Raw genomic sequence first — 16799 nt, 5'->3', positions numbered from 1 at the left:
GTTGCAGCTCAGGCTAAATCTATTATGCAAAATGTTTTAATCAGGCTAATTGTCCAGCTCCTTGCCATGGCTCTGCCATCTCTACTTAACCAATGCCACAGCAGCACTGCTTTGCTTTGCTTTGCTTTTTTTTTTCTTTTTTTTTAAGGAATAAATGACACAGCGGTGGAGGAAGAGCGAGAGGCAATCTAAGCCACAGAGGCCCACAGGCGTTTGAAGTCTAAAGACTCTTTCATCCTCGACTCTGGGAAATGAATGATTTTTTTTCACACAGTGACAGGACAGCTCTGACAGGACCCAAACACATGAACCATGGCAAAGCTGTCAGATAGTCAAACACACACATACACGGACTCATACACGGGCACACAGGGAAACACCAGTGCAAAATACATGCACACACACACACACACACACACACACACACACACAGCTGGAGCAAATCCAGAGCAGAAAGTGTCGCAAAAAGAAACCCCGATCCTGGGCGTGTGAGGAAGTGAGAATTGAGCGTTCCGGGTGAGATGGGGGGGGGGGTAAGAATGGGATGCAGAAAATGATGCTATAATTAGTTGTTTGTTGCTCTAACTGCCATTTAATTTTAACTGTGCCTCTTTGTCTGTAGACACAATGAGGCTGATGTGGCGTGAGTGAACTACACAGCTTAGAGGATTAAGGCTGGACTGGAGCTGCGGCGGCGCACTCACTCCCTCCATCACGCACAACAAACAAACACAGAGCTGCCTCACACACACACACGAACACCTCCAACAAACAAAGGCCCACCCCAGTGAATACACACACACACACATGGTCTCAATCAGGACTACTAGTGCAAGTTCACACACAGTCAGTCCTGTGTGAACGCACAAATGCATCCACGGGGGGATTATCTGCGCAACAGAGTTCTGAACAGTGAGGAGTGAGGAGGCGTCTGAAGAGCTGCACTCATCACCAAAGGATGGAGAGGAGCACAGCGGAGCAAGAGAGGAGAGAAAAGGAAAAAAAAGACACACACAGACACACGTAGACACACCTCGGTGTGAGCTACCTGTTTGCTGAGCAGCATATAGAACAGCAGCATCTCTCTGTGTCCACCCTGTGAGGCTGAGCTGACAGCCAGAGCCATGAGAGGGCACGGGGGGGGGGAGGAAGGTGAGGAGGAATAAAAGGACAAATCAGATGGAGTTATTAAAGTAGAGGAGGAAAAGGGAAATGGAGAAAATCGTTAAGAACGAAACCGAGCTGAGAATAGATGGAGTAATTCACGACCTTAGCCCCTGGGGCCACCAGCCTTACATGTCCTTATCTCCCAGATAGAGTGTATTGATTTTATACCATTAATGTGGTAGATTTCACACTATTAGCTCCTATCTCCGCCCCTTGCGTATGCGAGGAACCCTGCAGGCACTCAGCTTTGCTCAACTCTCATCTGATCCCTCCGACAACATGCTGCATGGACGAGCTTAGAGGCGCCGCGCACCTCGAGCTGTTTCTTTTCACGCACCATTAAGGCAGCAGAGACCAAGAGAGGGAGTGTGCGTTTATGGTGGGTCAGGGCATGTGTTCGTTAGTTAGCGTGTGCGTCACATAGTAGCTGGTTGTTTTTTTTGTTTTTTTTTTTACATAGCACCCTTTATTGTATTTCATGGGTCGGCGGTAAGAAGGCTGAACCAGATGCAGAATCATCCTATACATTAATATACCATGATCCCTTACAGGAGCTTCAACACGCAAAAACTAAGAATAAATATATTCACAACTGCCTCTACTATTGGTAGGAGATAAAAGCATAAAAAGGTACCTCCGTAAAAGATAATCGATAAGTGAAGAGAAGCGTCTGTCATTTTGTTAAACAACAACAAACAAACAAAAAGCCTTCATGTCCTGGTTTTTGTCCTTTTTTTTTTTTTTTTGCCGTTCAATTTTCCTCTGAGAAATTCTAAAAAAACAAAACAAAAAAACCCAATACAATGACCTTGATGCCTTTTTCCAATAAAAGAAAAGCGTAGAGGTCCCCATGGCCCGAGCTGATTAAGAAATCCAAAAATGCCTCCGTTGCCACAGTGTCCTTCTGTGTCGTCGTCCTTCCTTTAGTTTGTCTCGCATTCAAAAAAAATACAAATTTCTTTCTTTCGTTTCCAGGAAGTTTTTTTATATATATATATATATATATATATATATATATATATATATATATAATTTCGCACAGGAACCAACTGTTCACGGTTAAGTCCCCTCGTCTATCTCTGTAAAAATTCAACGGGATAAGCAAATGAAGTTAACTGAATGAGATGAAAATGAACTGAACTGCATACAAACAACTCCAATATTGACTGGGTACATTATTATTTTTGGCTCATCCAGGGAATGCAATTATTCGGCGGCTTTGATTGGTTTTTATTCTCAGTCGTCCATCAGCGTACCATCTGTTGGTAGTCAAACCTCTTTGTTTAGATAAATAGATCTGTATTCATAGAAAAATAAGCATTGACCACACTGCTGGCTGTTCATTGCTAAGGCACTTGGCTGTTTTTCAATAATTTCCCCCTCCCCTTTTCGCTTCGCCTCCGTCGCGTCCCCCTTCCTCCTATGCGTCTGTGTGGCTCGCTCCGCGTCGTCTGATCATCGTCGTCGTCCGTGACTCTGTGTTGGATGTTGCAAAGACCTGGTGTGTGTTTCATCTCCACATAGGTCTTTCGAAGGTGAAAAAAACATGAACATTAACACCCACCACCACCACCACCACCGCACACCATCTCATGCTCACTGTGGCGCTGAGTAGACGCACAGAGCCTTGGTTCTTTACAGTTGTGAGGTGGAGGGATGGATGGATGGATGGAGGAGAAATAAAATAATGTAGTAGCTGCAGCTGAGGTTTTGCCTCCAGGCTGAGATCTGGGTTCAGCAAATCCTTTCCAAATCTATACGCCAGTAGTGGGGAAAATAGAAAAACTGACCTCAGCTCGTTATCCAGGTATAAACATAGTCTGTGGTGGTGTAGTCCTGCTTCCCCACAGGGTCCTCTGAAAGTCATGCCAGCCTTTGTACAGGAGTCATTGTTAGTGGATGATTCATCGCCCAAGAGGGAGATGATGAGGAGACATGAGAAGTGGGGTAACAGTGGAGGAGTGGAAGGGAGGGGGAGGAGTAGAAGTGTTAGAACTGGTACGAACGGTCCAGCACCTCCATGTAGTCTGGTGTGGTCCTCAGCCTGGCCTGCTGCTCCCCTGCAGCCTGCTCGCTCTGGCTGCCGTTGCTCCCGCCCGTTGTGGAGCCGATGGTGGTGACCACGAGCACTGGGTCGGGTCTGGTGTCCTGTTTAGAGTCTTGGGGGTGCGGGTAGCGGGGCGGGGGCCTCGCGTACCTATCTGGCAGGTCTCTGAACTCTGGGGTGGGGAGTCTGAAGAGGCAGTCCACCAGTTCAACTTTAGGGGTGGGGCCCTGGCTGTCTATAACGGTGGGGCAGAGGATGCCGTTGCCGTGGAGGTCGGCAAGTGGTCCCATTGCTCCTGTAACAGTGCTGATGGGTGACGAGGACACCTCCAGAGTCCAGTCCCTCTCCTTCTCTGCTGCAGAGTGGTACCCTCCCTCGCTCTCTTTGGAGGCGGCGAACACCTGTTGCTGCCGCGGCCGCTGCTTCACCGCCGCGTCCTTCTCCTCCTTGTAGGTGGCGCCGCCGCCACACACGTGCGAGGCTGCGCCGTGGTCGGAACCCTTGGACGCCGCCACCGGGGGCATGATTGTGTCATAGACGTGATTGTGTTCCGGCGCAGGCAGAGGCGGAGTCCCTGGAAGACTGTGGTGGTGGTGGTGGTGGTGGTGGTGATGGTGCGTCTGCTCGGTGAATATGCCACACTCCATCTGGATGCCGGCCAAGTCGACCTCCCCCTGGCGACGGAATGGCAGCTTGTCCCGCCTCCTCAGGGCATAGGCGATTAGTGCCGCTGCTGCGAAGAACGCAGAGACAAATAACACCAGCAGGCTGAGCACTAACACCGACAGAGGGATTGAATCCTTCCCCGGAGGGATCAGGGGGCCCAGCCCTGAGCTCGGGTAGTCAACCGATACACCTGTGTCTGCAGCTGTGGAGGTGGCCGTGTGCTCCTCGCGCTCCTGGTCCTCCTGCGTCTCCAGCTCGGGGCAGAGCAGCTCCATGGAGAGGGAGCGCAGATCGACGCCTTTGGTCTTCTCCGGGGAATGGCAGACCACCTCTCCCACCACCACCACGGCGCTGAGCCCCTCCAGCCAGCGCTTGAGCGGAGCCGCTTCACAGTTGCACTCCCACGGGTTCTGCTGCAGATCCACCTGGAGAAATACATAACACCACAGCGCCTTGTCATTGTGTAATAGCACGCTAATTACCTCTCTGCCATGCAATGCACATTCATGAATCACGGTGAGGGAATGTAAACAAGAGCAGATCACGTGACCAACTGCCCTGTGATGTATACGAGTAACTTTTAATGTCTGGTTATTGAAGAATAATCCAGAGACCGAGACTCTAATAAGGTGACAATAAGACAAATGCTTCCTCTGCCTCTCACCTGCAAGATTACACAGAAAATGAGTTTTTCCACATTTGCATAAAAGAACACGGCTCTTGACGATCGCTGGTGTCTCTCTAAATTATTATTATTTAGTTTTACGATGTTAGAGTTGCTGATGAATGTAATGATGTCATTACAGGGTTATCAGAACACCTGAACGGCTGCACACGCAGTCATGATATATTTCCCATCGTACGACGATGTGACCAATTCAGCTCGTTCCTCCCACAAGTGCGCTCTTCAAAAGCTGTTGACGCGTGTGCTACAGCTGGTTATGGGTTTGTTTCGGATTAAAATAAAGACCACTCAGAGTTTCTAGAAGAGGCTGTTCACAGAGCTCGTCGGCAGGTTTGGTGCGAGCGCTCTTTGTTTCAACAATAGATGCGATGTGATGCAACGCTCCCGTCCTCGCTGTAATCCAATAGGTGCGTGCATAAATCCCTTTTTTTCCCCCCTCATTCATTCGGCGCTATTGATTGTGCGTCCTGAAACAAACTCAAATATTCACTTTGCCGTACGTTGGGAAAGAACAAAAGCTGATTATGCACAAAAGGAATCACTTAAATCACATCGTATTGTCAGCAAATCTGATCTGCTCCGTATCTTTAGCAACGACATTGGCAATGAAAGCTGATATTCTCTTTGTCACACTCCCAACAAGCCTGCACAAGCGCTGCCACGCTAATATGGTTAGACCGACTCCCTGGCTCACAGAAATGGATGGATGTGTTTCAAGATGATTCAGCATCGCTAGTTGCGGGAACTTTCGGCGCAGACGCGTCGTAACTTTATTGGCGTTAGCCCGCTGTGAGTTTCCGTGTTCAATAAAGACATAATTGTGAACGTAAGGTGAGCGGAAACGACACTCCGCCGCAGTTTTAATGGCGTTCCAACACCTCCACTGTATTAAAGGTCACCGGGAAAACTGCAACTTACAAGTCCCTCCATTATTGTGACCCATTTTGGTCTGTAATGTGGCACGACTGAACATTAATAAACAAGCTGACATTTTAAATAAACACCGTATGGCCAAAATGTCAGCTTGTTTTGCGGCTTCATAACCTCTGCAGCCACAGATTGAAATTCTTCAGGCATTTTATTCCCAGGAATTGTTTTCCTTTTCACGCAGATCTCACAGGGATCCATCGCCTTCTCTTTTGCGAGCGTCTGTCCGACATGTCCAACACAGTTTACGATTTATACGCCTGGTCACCTAGTGTGTTATTTGCTGTCGACTTGTCAATCAGCGTCGCGTTGCGATGGGGAAATTACGGGGCCAGTCCCACACGGTGCTGTTTGCAACAGAGACACAAGTGCACGAAACGTAATATTGTATTTATAATGAGGACTCATTACGTATTCTGCCACTTTTCATATGGTATGGATCCATTTAAGTGCAACACTTTTTTTGATTCTGCATAATCAGAAAGGGAAAAATCCATTAAAAACACAGAAACCCCTCTTTTCCCCCCAGAAAATGTACTTTGTTGGGCCAAAGTAATGAGTTCTGTTTTGATTTAGAAGTGCCGGGGCTTTCACCTGTTCCACTGCATATAAATGCAAATATCTAATAGGCCAATCATCAATCTGCCAATCAGCAGCAACCCAGTACATTCAGGCGTATAGGCACAGTCGAGACAATCTGCTTAAGCTCAAATGGAGGATCTGAATGGGGACCAGAGATGATTTAAAGTGGCTTTGAATGAGTCAGAAACTGCTGATCGACTGGCATTCTCATGCACAAGCATCTCTTAGGTTTGCAGAGAACGGTCCAGAAAAGAAGCCGGTGTTAATTCTCTGCAGCAACAGCTAATGCCACAGATCAGAGGAGAATAACCAGACTGGTTTGATATTATAGAGAGGCAACTGTAACCCCCGGTAACCACTGATTACAACACATTGAACCTTGAAGCAGCGGAAAACTACACTGGGTGCCACTCCTGCCACATTATTAGGTGTCCTTTGTACCTAATAAAGTGGCCACTGAGTGTGGCTCCTGTGGGTTTTTATTATTATGACAGCGATCAAAGCTCAAGCAATAATTGTTGAAAATTTACTTGGGAGCCATAAAGAAAATCACATCAGGGGAAAAATTCAAGATGCTCTCAGTGAGCCATGTATCTTAAAATTGATTGCTTTGCCCAAAAAGCAATATCCTGTCAGTCATTAGAATTGCTCCAGTTAGCTCAGAGTCAATAATATGAGCAGGGTTTTAGAAAGTTCTGGTGCAGGGATTTTGCTGTAGTCTCTGGTGATGAGACGCCCCAGAGTGTCGGCTTGCCAAGCCTGCTGCTCCATATTGATGCGTGCACTTCATTGTCTTTTGAATAATACACATGGTGAGAATGAAAAGAGTGCGCGTTTGAAGAAGAATCTGCCGCGTGTGCAAAATGACGGGTTACTCGAAAACGTGTAATCCAGGAAAGCGTCGTCGCGGCGTTGTTGCGCCGTGAATTAATACGAAGACGGGAGAAACGCTCGGCAACAAATCCACTCGTAGATACTCGTGCGCCACTATATCTCATCGTTAGTGATGTTGAGTGCATCCCACAAGTTTTTTTTTTTTTCCTGAAGAGTCATAATTTACTTTGATAGTGTACCTGCCCTCCTTTTGCATGCCTCGTCAACTTCTACCTCAGATAGTGATTTTCCCATTTTTCCTAGAGTGACTTCAACAGCCCCTTGAGGAGGGGCACGAACTTGTTCAATCCAGCGGTTTGTGTTTCACGTAGGTGGAGAGGGAGAGTGTAGTCGTAATGGCAAAGAGCAAGAGTTTCTGGTCCACTGAGGCAATAGTTAGTGGAGAAATTGGCATCTCTGCCTCGGTGTGATTGCTGAACATCAGTGCAACACGGTGAATTGATTAAAAAACAGGGAAAAACGTGGACTTTTAATCTGAGGGACAAAAACAAACACGGAGTTTAAATGCTGCCATTATTAGTTATTTATGTGGATTCTCTGTTCAATATATATATATATATATACGCGGCGTTTGTGACATGAAACGACAAAATGCACTCGTAAACGGCTTGGTGTCATCTTTTATCAGATGTTTGTAAATAGAATTGTTTTTCACTGCCTACTGATGTATAAAAATAGGAATAATCACACGCTTAAAAAAAACATCACTTCACCGTGACTCTTTCATGAACCAAAAAAAAAAATAAACAATCTAAGTTAAACTTCAGTAAACATCATTATATAGGTTACTGAAATAATAATATCTAATACTTATTATTTCATGCCATATTATTCAGCCCTACAGTTAGAGGAATGGAAGTGGTTATTAAAACACGATTACTCCTCCATTTCAGGAGCGATTTGCCTTTTATTTCATGTAACAAAACAAAACAACCTTAGTGTGAAGCGGGAGGAGTTAAACTCTGCCTTTAATGGCACCTAATATTGACAAACACGGGTAATACAATAACAGTCCATTTCACTCTATCGCAAAAAGACTCCGAGATTTTTCAGTGCATAAACATAACACGATAAGTTCTCTACATGCAGGTTACAAAACAGCCAACTGAATAAATGATGCCCGGAGCAAATAAGTAAGAGTCCCATTGATCTGGTACAACGTTAGTGGTTAATCAACTCTACCTGGCTCTCAGATGAGTTTTAGAACAAAATCAATGCTAATTTAATTCATGTGGCCCATGTTAATGTCCAGCTAACATTAATCAACCGGCTCGCTGTTAGCCCTTTCGCATCACTAAACATTTCTGACCCGAACTGTAGCATTGAATTTTAAAACCGCCCTTCAAACTGAAGGTTTAAACAGGAGTACGTCAACGACTGGTTTATTCTAACTCTTGTTTGTCACTGACAATTCATTTTAGCTGAGACGTTTGTTTGAATTTTTTTATAGACCTAGTTTGTTGTATATTTCAGTATCTCAGTACCCAAGCTAATAGCTAACTATTATCGCAGTTACACGCTATGCTTGTTTCTGTAACTCTTACTAACGTCATATTAATATGTTTCCCTTTCATTTTTGTCACTGACAATTCATTTTAGCTGAGAAGTTTGTTTGAATTTTTTTATAGACCTAGTTTGTTGCATATTTCAGTATCTCAGTACCCAAGCTAATAGCTAACTATTATCTCAGTCACATGCTTGTTTCTATAACTCTTACTAACGTCATATTTCCCTTTCATTTTTGTCACTGTCAGTTACAAGATGGACTGCGACCATAAATCATTAAGTTGGAGGAAGAAAAAAAATCCTTGCTCGGCTCTACTTACTCGGTCACATCGTTTTCCATGACTATAGTATCTCCTCAAACTGCCTCGACGTTGTTTTATACACGACTCAAACACAAACTAGTGACGAGCAAAGCAGTTGTTTTCAGTGTAACTGAATCGTTAGAATCATTAGAAAAAAGTAAATTAAAAAGATTAATCCAGTACAAATAGTGAGATTTTAGAAATTTCCTTGCTAAATGTTGGAGATGTTTTCAGGATTTTTAAGTCTTTTTAACTGATCTACAGTCTGGCATTGTTCGCTTTGATTCCTGTGTCTCACGTCGCGCTCATGACTCTTGCAGTGACAACACTCTCTGACCAATCAGTGGCCAGCAGTCTGTTGACATCACATTTTAGTATCGGCTCAGCTCGTTGCAACCTCGCCAGAGTGTAGTGCTGTACTGTAAAATGGAAAAGCGCCAAAAGACTCACAACTCCACGTGTATATCAGCATTTAAAGGCGTGCCTTCTTGAATTTCACCTATATGTTGCTATACAGTGTCGCAGTAAATTGGAGTTTTGTGTCTTGTACTGAAAAAAAAGGGGAATATAAACTTGTACTTGGAAGAAATCCAGTAGTCAAGTAAAAACCAATGTTATTGGGCATTACAGTTACTGTGGTGGGAACTCGTATTTTTCAGTCCACCTTTCCCAAGAGTAAATTGTTTTTCTATCTCATCACTCAAGGTGAAATGTTCCTCTGGGCAAATGTATTTAATGATAATAATGAGGAAGTGCATTTTTTCCCCTGCAGTTACTAAGAAAGACGCGTATCCCTGAACTGTGTGCACTGTATTATTTCTGGCATCTACTCGATGCTGATTCACTCAACTTAACACGAGGTTGCTATGAATTCTCTAGTCAAGAAATTATAGCCGAGCATTTTTATTTTTTTTTCTTTAATTAGTCATCAGCAGTTGTGGGTGTAGATGTATAATCCTGCACTTGACTGACAATGACTCTAAGCTATACATGCTGTTGCATTGTGATTATCCAAACTGATCATTGCAGCAGCTGTGAGCTTCTGACTGCCTCCATTTGTGGTACTTTTCTGATTTTACTGTGCAAACACTGGCTGCAAAAACATATGCCGGTGCCCAGAAATCCCACTTACCGAGCTTCAAACAGGCCAGCAGAAAGTCAACAGGTGATATCAATGTCACATTATTTCCTGCAGTCCATGGGTAGCACTAATGTGGCTTTGTCACAGTTGCAACAACCTGATAAATGAATGTATTCAATTACCATGCCGCAGGTTTTTGAGCACTACAATGGTGATACTGCTGGGCTTTATGAATACGGCCCACGGTGTACTTGCATTTGGTAAACGCTTTAATGCTCTTGGACATCACAGGGCAGCGCAAAACTGTAATACACGTCTACATGGTGCCTCCATCTCCATAAACCAGTCATCCTTCCCTCCAGCACATATTTACAAACAGCCCCTGAAATGCCAGCCTCACCCACACTATCGTCGGATCAGGATTTCTGGAGAAAAGTAAAACGGAAATCCACAACGACATCCAGGCTAATCCACACACACCCACCTTGCCTCGTTCTACTCTGGCTGTCTAAGAAAAGACCCTTACACTAAATTTGGATGATAAAAAAATGTAATACCTAGGGTTCGGCTCTTATCGGCACATTGTGTACAGCAAGCCACCACATAATGCTGCTGGTAAATGTGCGAGGCAAACAATCAGTGAATTTCATACATACTGTGCAGCACACGCATGCCTGCAAATGTGTGTGTGGGGGGGGGGTTTCAGCTTTCCCCAGTTTAGCTGGTGATTTATTAAGACCAATTATGCAAATTAAGACAATTGCAATTTTCCAATTAGAATACCTGAGGCACATCCACGGTCCCACATGCCCCAGCAGAGCTCTCGAAACAACAGGCGACTCAGATGACAGAGGAAACAGCTGCTGTGCCACAGACCAGGAGATCGGGGGCCTGCCAGAAGTTTTAAATGCAGTTTGTCTTTATCTGACACCGAAGCTTGTGTTGTTTATTTTCAAGCTGTGATGACACAATCTCTCTTAGCGATGACATTTAAAAAATGTCTTTGTATAATTGTTTTGTTTTTTTAACGAAATAATTTGGTAACATTCCTTACCCCATGGAATTTGATTTGCACGAAGGAAATAAAATGTCGAGTTAATCATTCAAAAATATTGTATTTTGAAAGAAAACAAGTAAGGAGCGCAAAGAACAAGTGAGGGAGCGCAAAGAACAAGTGAGGGAGCGCAAAGAACAAATCAGGGAGCGCAAAGAACAAGTGAGGGAGTGCAAAGAACAAGTGAGGGAGCGCAAAGAACAAATCAGGGAGCGAAAAGAACAAGTGAGGGAGCCCAAAGAACAAGTGAGGGAGCGCAAAGAACAAGTGAGGGAGCGCAAAGAACAAGTGAGGGAGCGCAAAGAACAAGTAAGGGAGCGCAAAGAACAAATCAGGGAGTGCAACAACTTAACAACACAAATGTTTTGTTGCCGAATTATGCAAACACATTTATTCACGAGTTCTACTGCACTCACACATCAACAGTGGAGCTGTGAACACAAACGCTTGTCATTCAAACGCGCTACGGCGGTGTCGTGTTTTTGGGCGTGTCTGTTGCTTCGCTTTTGCTCGCACAGCACGCACGCTGCAGGAGTGGAGAAATGTTCTACTTTTTTTTTTTTTAAGTGGCAGCAACAGCACTGGCCAAATCACATTATGCAAATATTCCATCACAAGTGCTAGCCAGTGAAATGAAGTTTAAGCTCAAACACTACACACAGCTCTCAGACGAGGCCCTTCTCCCTGTTGCTGGTGTGTTTTTGCCTTGAGGTTTCGCTATGCCGGCGCCATTTTGAGTACACGGACGTCACGTGCAACCAGGTGCCTATAGGATGATACCAGCTGTAAATCACACTGGTGTCCAATCATATGTATCCTGCTTTATCCTCTGTGTTCCTCTAAATGGAAATGTAATTCACAGAATCCAAATCATGTGCAATTGAAGACCTGAGAAGTTGTAAATATAAACTGAAATATTTTTGCAACCAGTGGCTCTGCCCCCTAGTGGTTAATTAATATGTTGTTACTTCCGGGTTGGCTTCAGGGAGACTATGTCCATTTTTTTTTTCGTACACTGATACATCACCGTTAGCTCTGCTAACAATCAATCACTGAGTGCAGTTTCAAGTTTGTACCAACCTGCACGAGTCTGGTTAAGTGCTCCAGCACGCCCTCCATTGGAAGCTGCAAAAGGTGGTTGTTCCTCAGATTGAGTCGAGCCAGATTAACTCCAGAAAACACACCGAGAGGGAGGCTCCGCAGGAGGTTGGCATTGAGGAACAACAGCTGCAGGGACGGCATGGCGTCCAACGTCCCAGGATCTATCTCGTGGATCTCATTATACTCAAAATAAAGGAACCTGCAAATGAAGTACGAGGCAGTGTTACAAGATATTAAAGCTGAGGACAGATAATGGGAATAATGGCATTGCGACAAGCCAATGAGGTCATCTGTTTATCTGTCTTTATCTTAGCTTGGCTGGGTACAAAAACATTACTTTTGATTCATGATTAGGGCGCAGTATGAATTTTTAAATCGCTTTATTTTTTTAATTTTGCTCTGTGGGTAATTTACCTCTCCTGCACCACAGAATAGTAATTACATCAACTCATAACAGAAATTTGATTTAATCTGCACCTTCCCTGCTCACAGCTGATTAGATGATCAGAAGCGAATTATATTGTGTAATTTTACACTGATGACTGCTTACACTTTCCTTGGCATGCCTGATCGTCATGTTAAATTTAAGATACTTTGAATTTTTAAAGTGTTTTTCAATGGCAGAAATCAGCCGAGGTTCACATGCCCCTGAGTCACTAACAAAGGCTAACGAGAGGTTAAGAGGAAAACTTTCTGGATGTCCTGAGAGTATCTTTATTATTGATTAATAGTCAAATTAACAGGTCTTTGGATCTTCTGAACTGTAAACGAAACGCTCTGAATATGAAGCTATAGCGGCTCGAACAGCAGCACAGCACGAAAGGTTACGTGACGTTCGCTGCGCATTACTTACAGAGGAATTATTTTAATCTGGCAGCGATACATGTGCATAAATATGGCAGGTTTGTTTTTAATGATGAGCCTTTTTCACGGACGCAAACTCCAGACGTCGTGCTGCCATATCAACACCTCTGTATGCAAATGAGAAAAAAAAAATGCTTCAATTTCCGTGTTGTCACTCATACCAGGCTCGCACTTCACTTCAACTGATTAAAGTAGTGTGACTAACAAATGACACTCCTGGAAGAGAATGGGCAACTTTCATTCCAATCAAACTCATAATGGTAATCAAGACGTTCTGCGTCACGCTATGCCAGTATGACAGCAAAATTAATTTCCGTGTACTTACACACAAATGTGTAAATACCTAAGATGACATGCGGCTACAGAGAACCTAATTAGTCTGAAGTGCTTGAGATGCTTCAAGTGGTCCAAAAGCAGATAAAACTAAAAAAACATCCTACCTTAGATTTTGCAGCCCCAGGAACACGTGCGGGCTGAGCCTCTCCAGGTTGTTCCCATTCAGGTAGAGGCTCCTTAGGCTTGTCAGGCTGGAGAACGCCCCCTCCTGAAGGTAGGAGATGCGGTTGTTCCCCAGGTGAAGCAGGTCGAGACTGGAGAAATTCCAGAAGTCTGTACGGTAGATCCTCTGAATTAAATTCCCACTCAGGTAAAGCTTGCGGCCATTGAGGGGCCGAGGCGTGAGCTGGGACACGTTGACGAAGCCGTTCTCCTTGCAGTTGACAGTCAGGCCGAGGTCTGTGATGTGCAGGTTGCAAGTGCAGCCCAGGGGACAGATGATGGGGATGGGGGGTCGTGTTTGGTAGCCGGCCACCGGGGGATTCTGGTTAGGAATCAGGCTGCGAGGTGTAGGTGATATTCTCGAGGGTCTTGGCCTTTTAGTCGGTCTCAGGTGCCTGTCCCTGTCTTTACGCTCTGCCGAGGAAGAAGACGACGATGTGGAAGAAGTGTGAGTGTTCTGGCGAGAGCCATGGACCATAGAGGAGGGTTTAGTCGGTCTGACTCGCCCTGGGTGGGAGTTGGGTTTAGAGATAGGAGGCAAATGTTGGGGCTGTGATCCTGTCGACGTGCCGCCCCCCTCTCCTTGAAGCTCTTTATCCGGCAGAACTGCACACAGCTCCTTTCGCGGGATCTCCCGCAGGTCCTTGCCGTGAAGATGGAAGGGATATTCACATGTAACATCCCCAACGACGGCCGTGTAGGGGATCTGACCCAGCCACTGCTGGAGCTGCACTGCCTCGCAGCCACAGTTCCAAGGATTCTCCTCGAGCTGTAGCTCCATCAGGGAGCGACCGATGTACTCCAGGGTCCCAGCATATGCTAGGCTCTTCAGACGGTTTCCCCGCAGGTCCAGATGAGTCAGAGACACAGATCTGGTGCAGGAGAGAGGGACATAGTAATGTGGGTTGGATGAAAAGACATTGATAGTAAGAGAACACATTGGTTCACACATTCCATTTTTGAGAAATCTGCTTTTTTTAATCTGATGATTAATTCAGCAACACTACACGCCGTCTACTTGTGTCTGTATAAGTTGTGCAAATCGGTTGTGGCATAAATGAAAAGCTTTGCAGTTAAGTAATTGGAATCTAACCTGAACAGATGAGCAGGTAAGACGGGGATCAGGTTGTCATTGAGGATGAGAACCCGGAGCTTGTAGAGGAACCTCAGAGCGCCGCTGTCAATTCGTTTGATCACATTGTAGTCAGCCTGAAGGCACAAGAGAGAAAAAAGTGATGAACATGTAATTGCTTTATTTCAGAAACAGAGTAAACACAAAGCCGAGGCACTCTCTTCATTTACAACAGTCGCACAGATCTCGAGAAAATCTTTTTTACTCCTCAGACCACCTGCTAACTGCTCTAACTATTTCTGTCACCGCTGCCTATTACAATCTCACACAACCTTGTCAATAATCGTGTCAGTCATAGAAAATCAATGGGGATTACTGTCTCCAACCCACCTGGAGGTATTCCAGAGCCTCTAAGCCAGCGAAGGTGTCATTTCTGAAGACCTCCAGCTTGTTCTCGTGGAGGTACAGGCGTCTCAGTTTGGCCAGCCCATGAAAAGCTCCCACTCGGATGTCCTGGAGTGCATTGTTGCCAAGGTTTATCGACACTGCGTTGCCAAGGTGCTGAAACCCGTTGCTATAGAGACGCCTTAGAGAGTTCCTCTGGAGGTTGAGTTTGAAAGGGCGGACCCATGATTGTGACACCTAAGTGATTAATTAGAGGTCTGACTAGTTATCTCATTAAATTCATGGATGGAACAGATAAAAGCACCCATAAGCCACATTAAAGGCGGCATATTAGACTTGGAGATGCGGCCAAAGACAAGTGCAATTAAAGGCGGCGCAGTTCTTGCGTGCATATATGGATGAATGTGACGATACCTGGCTGACATTGGTGAAGCCCCGCCCATCGCAGTGCACGTGCAGCACGCCCTCTTTGACCTCACACGTGCAGGGCTCGAAGCAAGGCTCGTCCACTTCCTCCTCGGAGTTGTCCACCAGAGGGGTGTGCGTGGAGGTGGGGGTGGGGGTGGGGGTGTGCGATGCCCGCGACACACACACACACCCCAGGGCCACTGCCAGAGTGACCCACTGCATCCTCCTTACTTCTGCTTCTCAGCGCAGCAGCCTGGGGCTACAGCCCGTCATTGGCCCTTCACAGCACTGCACGGCAACACACACACACACACACACAGTTAAAAGCCATTTCAGGATGAATCAGGTTGATGATACATCACAAGCATACTGAAGCAGTCACAAAATAGGAGTTAAATCGCACAGACTGGAGTGCCATAGGGAAAGAATTACACTGCACAGGAATAATGATGTATAGTTCAACCGTGGGCCACTGTACGCAACAAATGCGATCTGAACCACGGTGAACATAAGTAAGAGGAATTTAAACCACGACGAAACGGTGCTTTCAAAAAACAAGACACGGCGATTTAAACACAGGCTGGAAAATCCGGTCAGCCGATGAAATGTGGCTCTCGCATAAGATATTCAAACGCTGACGTTGAAAGTGCAAAACAAAGGCAACACGTGGGCTAGTTCACCTGTGAATCACGCTTTATCGTTTTGAGAGTGGCTTTTTAGGACGAGTGAGGGTGGGGGTGCAGCTTGAGATGATGTTGATGATGATGAATGTATTCATCTGTTTTTACTCGAATGCCTGGTGAAACCGAAATGTCACGCACGTGTTGTTTTAGTGTATGCATTATGAAAAGGGGGTGAATTCAAATCAGACGCACAATGCCGCTGTCTAATGAACTGCTCCATTTAATAAGATGAATGGCAATCAGACAACAGGCGGATGCGGCACAAAATACCCAATATTATAAATCAGCGGAATATGTTATCAGCAGCCATCGTGTCTTGTCATAATCATTATTGTGATAATGACAGTGGAGTGGAACGAGTCGCTGCAAATCAAAAGTCTTCAAATTCTTTTTTTGGAGGAAAGGCAGCGCGGTAATGAGGCAGGGAACATGAGCCGATGGTGGAAGGACGCTGATGAGAGTGATACTGCAATAACAACAGTTGCAGTCGTCCAGGAAACAACAAAAAAAAAGGAAAGGAATGGAAAACAGCTGAGATGAGAGACGTGCACGGGGATCCTTCCTCTCAAGACTTAATGAGATCTAAATTGGATAAAGCATCTCGAACCCGCTCGTACAGTGTTGAACACTGCCACACGAAATGCAATAATGATCACGATGGTATGGAAGCTGTAATCATACAGCAATAATGGAGCATCAGTGAGTTAGACAAGGAGGCATCAGTGAAAACATCACTGGGAGCCTGCGAGAGGAAGAGCAATCACAGAGATGATTATGACGGGGAGGGGGGGAAAGATGAAGGCAGATGTGGAAACGAGGGGAGGAGGAGGAAAAATGGGAACAAGGTGAAGGAACCG

General features: G+C 45.3%; 1 protein-coding gene across 2 annotated transcripts in view; it reads right to left on the bottom strand.

Annotated features, from left to right (window-relative positions):
- Positions 1-2621: 2621 nt before the first annotated feature.
- The window catches only part of LOC131445074 (SLIT and NTRK-like protein 3), a 16439-nt gene continuing 2261 nt past the window's right edge, over positions 2622-16799 (bottom strand). For both annotated transcript variants that reach the window (XM_058615881.1, XM_058615882.1), the window contains exons 2-7: positions 15266-15547; positions 14837-15088; positions 14468-14583; positions 13317-14246; positions 11992-12211; positions 2622-4305 (exon numbers count right to left, since the gene is read on the bottom strand). In XM_058615881.1, coding sequence (XP_058471864.1) covers positions 3157-4305; positions 11992-12211; positions 13317-14246; positions 14468-14583; positions 14837-15088; positions 15266-15481 — 2883 coding nt within the window. In that variant the 5' untranslated portion in view covers positions 15482-15547 and the 3' untranslated portion in view covers positions 2622-3156. The remainder of the gene's footprint in view (positions 4306-11991; positions 12212-13316; positions 14247-14467; positions 14584-14836; positions 15089-15265; positions 15548-16799) is intronic.

This window comes from Solea solea, chromosome 18, assembly GCF_958295425.1.
Source record: "Solea solea chromosome 18, fSolSol10.1, whole genome shotgun sequence".
Taxonomy (NCBI): Eukaryota; Metazoa; Chordata; class Actinopteri; order Pleuronectiformes; family Soleidae; genus Solea; species Solea solea.
The sequence above is the reverse complement of the archived record's forward strand: the minus strand, read 5'-3'. Positions and strand labels throughout refer to the sequence as shown.